Source organism: Aristolochia californica, unplaced genomic scaffold (genome assembly GCF_029961685.1).
Source record: "Aristolochia californica isolate CCGP_79_NKW_82.1479 unplaced genomic scaffold, dmAriCali1.0.hap1 SCAF_13, whole genome shotgun sequence".
NCBI lineage: Eukaryota > Viridiplantae > Streptophyta > Magnoliopsida > Piperales > Aristolochiaceae > Aristolochia > Aristolochia californica.
The window spans coordinates 2,668,978-2,679,415 of NW_027181804.1; the positions used below are offsets into that span (position 1 = coordinate 2,668,978).

General features: G+C 38.2%; 1 protein-coding gene across 1 annotated transcript; it reads left to right on the plus strand.

Moving 5' to 3' along the window:
- The first annotated feature begins 2,685 nt into the window (after positions 1-2,685).
- Positions 2,686-7,311, plus strand: LOC137947946 (ATP sulfurylase 1, chloroplastic-like). The gene is made up of 5 exons (XM_068793818.1): positions 2,686-3,495; positions 5,357-5,762; positions 6,252-6,512; positions 6,597-6,683; positions 6,772-7,311. Exons 1-5 carry the CDS (start codon positions 2,990-2,992, stop codon positions 6,907-6,909), a joined length of 1,398 nt encoding a protein of 465 aa, XP_068649919.1. The 5' UTR covers positions 2,686-2,989; the 3' UTR covers positions 6,910-7,311.
- Positions 7,312-10,438: the final 3,127 nt, after the last annotated feature.

Below are 10,438 nucleotides of genomic sequence, written 5' to 3' on the forward strand. Positions count from 1 at the left end.
GTCAAACAAGGGTTTCAGAGAATTTTTTTTTTCTCTTGCTTGCGACCGACCTTCGGTGATTTCAATCGCCCTTTGTGCTACCTGTCTCCGACGCTCGACTCCCTTCTTCTCGCTGTCCTCAACACCAATGACCTTCGGTGACTTCTCTCTCCTCTTTGCAACCTCTCCGGCTCCTCTCTCGCTCTCGACCTTCGACGATTTCAATTGCCCCCTCTATGACCTCTCCCCAGCGCTTGACTCTCTTCCTCTAGCCGTTCCTTGCACCGATGACCGTCGCACGACTTCTCTCCCCTCTCTGCAACCTCTCCGACTCAATTTGGAAGAAAGTAAAAATAAATTGGCACACAGTACAAGGACAACGATGGATGAAGAAGAGGGTGGGGAGGATGAACTATGAGAAGAGTTGATGGTAGGCAAGGCCACTTGCCTAAGGTGACCTCACAAGAGTTTTAGGGTCGAACTTGCCTATTTCGTCCCTTGATTCGCCCTAAGGGGGATTAGTGTACTTTTAAAGTGAAAGTGAAAGTTAATGAAAAAGTGAATTACGTTTTCGTGTTAGTGTGCTCCAAAGAAAGTGCAGTGTAAAGTATTTTTCTTGTGTTAGTGTGCACAATAGAAAATGTAGTAGAAAATGGAGAATGAGTTTATTTATAAAATAATTTGATAGATTTAACTTTTTAAAGATAATTTGACTTAATTTTTTAATTAAAAAAATAAACTAAATAATTTTAATTTTAATTAAGTAAAAAATAATAAATGTAAACAAACATGGTTACTTTTATAATGTCAAGATACTTAATCAAAATTTGACTTTTAAAATATATTAATTATCACTCATAATTAGTAATTTAATATAATATTAGAAGGTATTAATATAATAAATAATTAAATAGGCATTTTATTAATAAAATAAGATAGATTTTAGATTAGTCTAAAATAATAAAATAATTAAAATTATAAATTAAATTAAATATAAAAAATATACCTAAACAAACATGGTTACTTAAACTAATAAAAATAGAAAATAGAAATAAATATATGTACATAATTTAATATAAAATAAAATAAAAACAGAAAATTAAATTATAAATATATTGAAATACAAAATAAAAAATAAAAAAAATTTGAGTAGATTTTTTTATAACATTAAGCAAATAATAAACATCGATTTTTAATAGATTAATAGATTTTAAAGTATTTTTAATAAATTTGAACCAGATGCAATAAGCAAGCCATTTCCATCTTCTCCACTTTGACGTTCTTCATAAATATCACAGTCACCTAGTTCACGAGACCATGTAAATCTGAAGTCTTTGCCATCAAGATCAGTTACCTCTTGCACTGTGCCTCAACATGCTTGATTTCTTCAACGAGGTCGGAGGCAAGCGGATGATCCAATCCAAAGGCGAGAGAATCCGCTAAAATGAGGCTAAAGTTCTCCTCAGGCACATGCGACACGGCACTTGGGGGTTGTCCACCGTTACAGTGGCAAGTTGTCGGAGTAGCACCAACGGAGAAAGGCACGAAACCTTGGCGGAAGTATAAAATTAGATAAAAGAATAATTTACCGATATATTACTTTCATTGATACCGTTATTTATAATTACATAATGATAAAATGATAAGGATTATCTCTAAGAAAGTTTACATGATTATAAAGTTACAAGTATAAGTTACAAATTAAGACAATCTCAACTTCTCTCATCATTATCTTCTTTATCTCTATCAGCAAGCGCCTCATGCCTCAGCCTTCCTTCCTAAGCTTCCCAGAGTTGCTGAACATAGACCGATTCTACAAAGCTACACAATCACGAGAGGAAGGAAGTAGCCTTTAGCGTGGAGAGAGAGTGAATGAAAGTGAAATCGGAAAATGAAAGTGAATTCCAATTTACTTGGACTTATCCAAAATCTTTAATGTATGCCCAACGAGTGAAAGTTTTCCTTGGAGAAATTATCCAATACGAAGAGCAAAACACTATCTTGATCGTTCGATCAACGACTATCTCAGTCATCTGATCAATGACTATCTCAACCATTCAATCATGATCGACCGTACTTTCCTTAAATCCAAAGGAGAATGGGATGAGATAAGAGATTTCTATCTTTTACCTGTTTTTTAAAAAAAAATTATTATAACATAAAAATGATATGATACTAGTTTATTAATTATTTTTTTAAGAATGGTTAACCAAGACCCAACCAACTCACTGAGTCGGCAGCCCGGTTTGTATCCAATTTAGGACACTCCAAGTCTCAAGGAAAATACCAATTTCGGCTGCACAGCTGCATCGACACATCGCCATCTTTCACCAATCCACGAGAGAAGTTGCTACTATTGAAACCGATCACCTTACCCTGCAAAAAAATCTTCCAAGCTCGCCAAATTGGACTTCTGATCAAATTCGTCCATTTCTTGACACACTCGGACTAGGAATTTAGGTTACAATCTGGGCATATATGCTCAAGCCGACATTCAAGAACTAAAAGCTCTACTGTATCGAATGGATCTTGCCGTTTACATCGCCATCAGGCATCAGCGACAACTCAGATGATTGTCCAAGTCATTACCATTATTTGATTGCAAAAAAGGCTCCTCCGCACTTCCTTTTCCCTGTTGAGTGCGTCCTCCATTTTTGAATTCCGAAGTGGCGGAAGCTTCTCAGCAGGAGATGATTCAGATAGCAACAAACACTTGTCCGCTTACTCGTGAGAAATGCAAAACTATTAGGGTCCGGAAATAGAAAACCTGTCCAGGTTCATCCCCCCAATCCGCTTTCAGATTTTCATTTTCCTGTAATAAATATCCCATATAAATCTCATATAGATCTTAGTCCGTCTTTGTCTCTATTCTTTTAAGGTTGGCTGCTCGCCGAGGCGAGACTTGTGTCGGCCGTCGCCAACTGAAATTCAAATTTTTTTATTCCTGGAACGGCCCTTCAGCCGGGCATTTATAATCTCTTGGCATAAGGAGCTCTGACTGCGGCCAAAAATGGCGTCCATCAGCAACTTTCTGTGCAGAACCCCGGCTCTGCAGCACCCGTCTCAACGGACCCCAAAGACCCATTTCAGTTCGACCGTCAGGGTCCCCATTTTGGGTAAGAAAGCCATTTGGAGTGGGAAGAGATTCTGGGTTTCGGCGGGTTTGATTGAGCCGGATGGGGGAAAGCTGGTGGACCTCGTGGTGGAGAAGCCGCTGCGGGACGAGAAGCGCTGGGAGGCGTTGTCTGTGCCGCGGATCAAGCTGTCTCGGATCGACCTTGAGTGGGTGCATGTGCTCAGCGAAGGATGGGCTAGTCCCCTGTCTGGATTCATGAGAGAATCCGAGTTCCTCCAAACTCTTCATTTTAACTCGCTCCGGCTGGATGACGGGTCACGCGTTAACATGTCGGTGCCGATTGTGCTGGCTATCGACGACGCCCAGAAGCGGGAAATCGGGGAGGCCAGCAGAGTCGCCCTTGTCGATTCTCGCGATACACCAATCGCGATTTTGAGCGAGTAAGGTCATAGGCCATTTTTAAACGAATTATTTTCATTCATGCTATATGTCTGTATGGATTGACATTGGAGGGACACTTTTATGAATGCTGAAGGTAGAGTCTTTCAATGTTATTGGGATTCTTAAGCTTACGAATTTCGTTTTCTGTTTCTTTATATGCTTTTTTTTATGACTTAAATTGGGTACAACTGCTTGCCCCAGTGGTATTTCGTTGTGTAGTGTAACTTAGAGCTCTAGTAGTTGTCTTTGTATAGTAAAATTTTTGACTGGAGAGTTCTTTCGTAAAAGGGTAGATTTCTTCGCTGAAGATGGCTTTACCTGGTGAAATGAGTTTATTTCTTCTGAAACTGTTGCTGATTTTTCTATGTCATCCCTGTCTCATCCCTGTCTCTGTTGAAGCCCTACTTTGCCTAACTAGTGGACAATATGCAACTTCAGGAACTTCGTTGGGTGGTTTGTTGTTGCATAAAAGCTCTCTTTGGCATATCATCAAATCCCTTAGTTTCTCCAAACACTTCTATTAAGATGCACCTTAGTGAACTTTCTTTCAGTAGTTCTCTCCATTTGCTGGCATTGGTAGAAGGCATCAACACAAACATGGAAAAGCACGTATGGTTTTACAAGTGTGTTTTTCATTGTCCTGCTCTAAATGACAGTTGAACTGTTCATCATGAATGCATGGTGGGGCTTATGGCATGATAGTGCTGGCCATAATTGAGATGATCTATATGACAAGAGAACACATTATCATTGGTACTGCATTTAGTCGAATTCCTTTCCATTTAAGGGAGCCTCTACATGTTGAAATCACTCTCAGCGGCATCTAGTGGTGAACTATAAACTTATGTTAAACATAGTCAACTAGCGAAATATTAGGTTGCTGAAGTTTGACTGTTGATATGTGCAAGTTTTGGTGAATGGGTTAGAGATGACTGGGATTAGAGATTGCTGTTACAAGATAAAAGTCCATTTTTAGTATACACGTCTTGGTATTCAATTTACTGGAAGTACAAATGAGCCCATAAGACAAACTGATACTTCTAGAGTTCACAGGACTTTTGCTCAGCTTTATCAGATGTTCTTTTTTGCACAGCACTTCACTTCCTGTGTTGTTGTCAAGACACTTAGATGGGTTCTTTATACATGTTCAACAGGTTTTATTCCTAAATTTTATGGTATACTATTGGTGAGTACAACCAAGCAATGGTTTTTTTTTTTTTGTAATTGGAAGACTGTGGTAACTTGTGTCAAATTTTGTACACTAATGAAGAGATTCTCTTAAAGGATTAAAACTTATATAAGGTGCATGTTGGTAGACATATAGTATTATGTCTGGAATTGGACTGCAGACCATACATTGCTGGAGGGGAGTTAGAAGAATGAACTTTCCTTTGTTAGTTTTTTTACATTAAAAACACTGTTTTTACTTCCCACATCGGTTGACATAGATTTTGAGAAAATGCTACTGTTGATCTTGATGAATTACTACCTCATTTGTAGTATTTAATCCCAAAGTTTTAAATCCTTTCATCATCAAAATCCTTCACATGTTCATATAACTGACACTATCAAGGTACTTGTATGACTAGGGTTCGAAATGCGCCTAGAGAGATGATTTCCCTTATGTACAGCAGCAAGTGCAATGCTTTCACATTGATTTACAGAATAATTTATTGCAGTTATCAAATATTTTGTTCTTAGGAGAGCTTTCTCAGAGCTAATCTTTGTAAAGTTGTCTCAATCAATTATTGGCCTTGCCTCTACTAAAAACAACCAAACATCAAGAAATTGCTCTCTTTCTTGTCGCCAAGATCTTGATCAAAATCTAATACTTCCATGTTTTGTGTTTGATTATTGCAGCATTGAGATCTACAAGCACAATAAAGAAGAAAGAATTGCTCGAACATGGGGAACCACTGCTCCAGGCTTACCATATGTTGAAAAAACAATAAAAAATGCCGGAGACTGGCTTGTTGGTGGTGACTTAGAGGTTATAGAACCAATAAAGTACAATGATGGTCTTGATCAATACCGGCTCTCTCCTGCCGAACTCCGGGAAGAATTTAGTAGGCGCAATGCTGATGCAGTATTTGCATTTCAGCTCCGCAACCCTGTGCACAATGGGCATGCTTTGCTTATGACTGATACCCGTAGACGACTCCTTGAGATGGGATACAAGAACCCGGTTTTGTTGCTTCACCCCCTGGGAGGCTACACAAAAGCAGATGATGTGCCCCTTACTTGGAGAATGAAGCAACATGAGAAGGTTGGGAAGAATTTTTTATTTTTTTTAAAATTTTCTTCTATTTTAATACTTGGGAAAGGACAGTGTTAGTTCACATGAACTATGTCCACCCTTAATTGGCTTGGATCCGAGTATTGATGGGACTGAAAACCTGGCCACTCCTTCAAGTCATGTACCATTTCATGTTGAGTTTTAACTATCCATTTATGTGTCGTTTTTTCTTTTTCTTTTTTGAAGATCTATTTGTCTACTGGAGATCCACAAAGCAAAACAGTTGTTCCAGTAACCACACTTACTCTACTCTGTTGAGTTAATAAGTTTGACTAAATTATCACAAACAGAAGGCTTGTGTTCTGATAAAAACTGGGTGTGGACAAATAGACACTTTTACTCGGGAACTTTTTAGACTCTCATTGACGTACAGTGAACAAAATTTTCTCCTCATGTTATATTAATAAATGACTCTTATGGCATTCATGACATATGGTTCACTGCTGAAAAATATTTCAGGTGCTTGAAGAGGGCGTGCTCAACCCAGAGACAACAGTTGTTGCAATCTTCCCATCTCCCATGCATTATGCTGGCCCAACTGAGGTTCAGTGGCATGCCAAGGCAAGGATAAATGCAGGGGCAAACTTCTATATTGTTGGCAGAGACCCAGCTGGCATGGGCCATCCCACTGAAAAGCGTGACCTCTATCTTCCTGACCATGGGAAAATGGTACTAAGTATGGCCCCAGGACTCGAGAGGCTTAATATCCTTCCTTTCAGGGTAATTTTCAATTGCCCAGGCACTTCAGTTTTTCCATAATTTCATTGAGATTGATATTGTATTCACATTGGCTTATGAAAACAGGTGGCTGCTTATGACAAGACCAAAATGAAAATGGCCTTCTTTGATCCAGCGAGGCCCCAGGATTTCTTGTTCATATCTGGGACAAAGGTAATCCTTCCCTGTCCATGTTTCTTTTTTTGTGAGTCACCTTCTGTTTGATATGGATAATCATGTTGAACGAGGTTTTTCTCTCCAGATGCGCACCCTTGCAAAGAACGGAGAGAACCCTCCAGATGGATTTATGTGCCCTGGTGGGTGGAAAGTCCTGGTTGAGTACTATGATGGTCTGATCTCCTCTGGCAATGAAGCGGTCCGTCAACCAGTTCCAGCCTAGAGCTGAACTGGTACCACATTGGCTATCTTGTTTGTCTATTGAGTGAAGATCTTGTGGTTTCTATACTTGTGGTGGTTTCTGTATAAAAACCAGAACTTCACAGCCGATTGTCTTCTCTGCTTCCCCAGCATCTGCGGTGTGGTACGTTGTCGTCGTTCTGTAAATAGTTCATTGCCCTTTGAGTGTTTTCACATGTGTTATTCTGTATCTATGCTTTGTGGTGATTTCAATTTGTGGGAACCATGTAAGCTGGGACTGGCTGATCTATGTGATTAAACCCGAATGCTCAATTTGTTGCTGAATGTGAAACAACCGGCGTTCAAATGGGTAGCTTGATTGCACTATCAGTTGGTACTTGTTCAAATCTAGGGTTGTTGGGATTACAATTCTAAAGAATTTAAGCAAAATTATAAGCGAGAAATTTTCAGACCAAGGCTTCATTTTCATTAAAGATTGAAACGAGGTTTGTGCTGGGATTCAATGGCTTCTCATGGGGTTTCTTGTAGGTCTCGAGTTCTAAGTTTTGCCAGGCTTGGTACGTATATATAAGCCCTCTGGTCTGTGAAACTCTGAATTATATTGCCAAACTGCAAAAAAGATTAGAATAGGAAGGAATATGGAAAGGATAACAACTCTCTATAGTCTGGAATTAAGGAACTTGACCTCTTTCTTCATTGTACAATGACTGGAGATGATGGGAAGCTTTATGCCTTCCTCATGTTTCCTATAGAGAATGATGGGAAGATGCCCCAACTCTGAGGAGAAAGGGAAAGCGCAGGAGAGGGTCCCCTATGATTTTTTTAATCATTTGGAAAAACAATGGTAATTATACCTTGATTTCCCAAGATCTCTTGGAAATATTTTTAAAATAGGTTTTACTAGTATCGGGCCATATTGGAAAATATAACAACATTGGTAGCCTTACTTAAAAGACTTACCAAAGAGTTTAGGGTTTAGGGTTTAGATTCAATGTAGAGCTAATATATATTAAGTGTCTACTTGCTGTTGAAAATTTATCCGAACAAGAACTAGACGGAGGTGTCCACTTAGATACAATCCCCATTGAGGACTAATCTGGATGTCAATGTTAAAGAATAGTTCCATATGGATTATCAGTAAAAGAGTCTTAATTTATTAGTCGAAAAAAAAGACATCTTAACTTACTGGTCATTTTAAGACATAGTTAGATCATTGGTCATCAATAGACTAGAATATTATGATCCCATTACATACATTTCTTTTTATCTTGTTATAAATCACTTGAATTTTTTTTCTATTTTATATTAATCAAAGGTACTAATAACTAACATATTTTTTATATTTCTCTTGTTATTTCCTTTCTATGACTTCAAAGTTTCATCTTAAGATTTAGTTTGTATTGAATAAATTAATTAGATTATGAAGCTTATGAAATATTAATTTTTCCTTGGAAAAAGAAAATCATTAAGCCTTGTTAATGCATTTTCCAAGAAATGCTAGAACAACGATTTTTTGTGTAGAAATTAGGGCTCTCCCCTTTCCTGGAAAGGCATATCTCTCTAGTGTTAGTCTCCCAATCCCGTTAGAATAATTTTGATGATGACAAACTCTTAAGTCGGTAATGATTTGTATTAAATATGACTTGTAGCTCAAAAAGCCCTATAGATAATTTCAAGTAGCTTAAATGTTCGACTAGGCAAGGATCGTCCAAATAACCCATACACAAATGGAAGTAAGAAGCTCATCCTAGAAAGCAAATTCTCCAAACGATCTAATAGGATTATTCAACTAAATAAGAGAAAAAAAAATTTACCCATGTCAAAGACTAGGCTAAAAGAGGCGAGAAAGAGTAAAAAGGGCAAAAGAAGTTAATTACAATAGTTAGTGAAAAGAAGAGATGGAGCCAAAGGAGTAAGTCTACATGTAAAGAAGTCAACCACATTTCAATATAAAATAGAAATGAGTTTTCTACATGTAAAAAAGAACAAAAATTAGACTGCAAGCAAAGGAGTCAACCACATTAAAAAGCATAGAAATGAACTAGTCAACCATTTATGGTAGAAGGGTTATAGACTTGATGATCCTAACCCTCCCCTGAAGCTCAATTTATAGATTTATGAAACTACTGTATTACAATAATAGCCCTGAACTTAAAGTCTAGGGTTTTAACCCTAAAACTTTAACTTAATTACATCAATGTCATCTCTAAGAAATACCCTTTATTGACCTTCCTGCCATCTTGTATATGGGCCTATGGGATTTCTCTTTGATCTGTGGACCTTAAGCTCGTCTTCTATATTTCTTGGTTGTATGGGTCTTTCTTGGTTTTATGAGTTTGGGCTCATATTCTAATACACTTAGATATATGGGTTTTCTTTGGTTGTGTGGGTTTGGGCCCTATCTTCCGACACTCCTCCTCAAACTGAGGGTGAAAAAATAACATGAACTCCCAGTTTGCTGTAACTGATATATAAAATCTTTGTATAAAATGATACATTTTCCCATATGCCTTCATATTCCAACGGTTCCTCGTTCGTCCTCGTGCCTAGAATTTTTTTAGGAAAATAACCTAATTTTTTCAAGGAGGGAGAGATTTACAGCCTAGAGAAGTGAGAAATCTACCTCCAACGCAACCCACTTTCTTTCCCTTTCTTTTCTCTTCTACTGTCCCTTTTTTTTTCTTCCTCTTCTTCCTTCTTCCCTACCCATCCTAATCCGCCGATGAAAACCTTTGTTGGTGGCTTCTCAATCCTTATTGAGAGAAGAGTCCTGAAGCATTTGAGGATCCTAATGTTATTTAATCAGAACAATGATGTGATGCGAAATAAGAAAGCCGCGTTTTTAGCCTTTTCCATTGCATCTGGAGCGGCTTTGCCAGCAAGAAATTTTCACAAAGATGGCCAGAATCGCAGACTAGAACACAATCATATGGGTACCTAACAGGCCACCCAGACTCTCTTTTTTAACATATTCTACTTGAATATACTAAACAAACTCCACGCAACTGCTTGCGAAATCATAAATGTTTCTGTACTGAAGATATACGACCTCCATCATCCCTTTCTCATGGCACTCTGAACTGACGATGGTATCTGTATAGACACATTGCCTAATTATTAGAACACCTGCGCTGTATTTCTTCGTTTCACCTTTTTTTGTTTACCTTTCTTGCTAAGCCTCCAATACAGGGCAATCATCAAAGGGCCTACAGAGAAAACTGAAAAAGATTTCTCTGACCGACAACCTTGCTCATTTATATGTGAAAGTATCACCAGTCGGCGGGCATCAGTTCACAGATTTAGCCACTGATCCCGTTTCTTATCTTTGCTCAGATTTTAAACTTTTCTTATTGCTCCCTCTCATGAATGACCCAGTGGAGGCTTGACGACGAAGCGAACGGCGAGCTGCTTTAATTAAGCTTAACACTCTGGCAGTCTCATGGGCATTCAGCTTTCACCTCACATTCGTATTTCACCGAAGTTGTAGCACTCATCATGGTATGGTACTGGCAGCCAATTTAGGATTCATGTTTTGAGCAAATTTTCTGGGC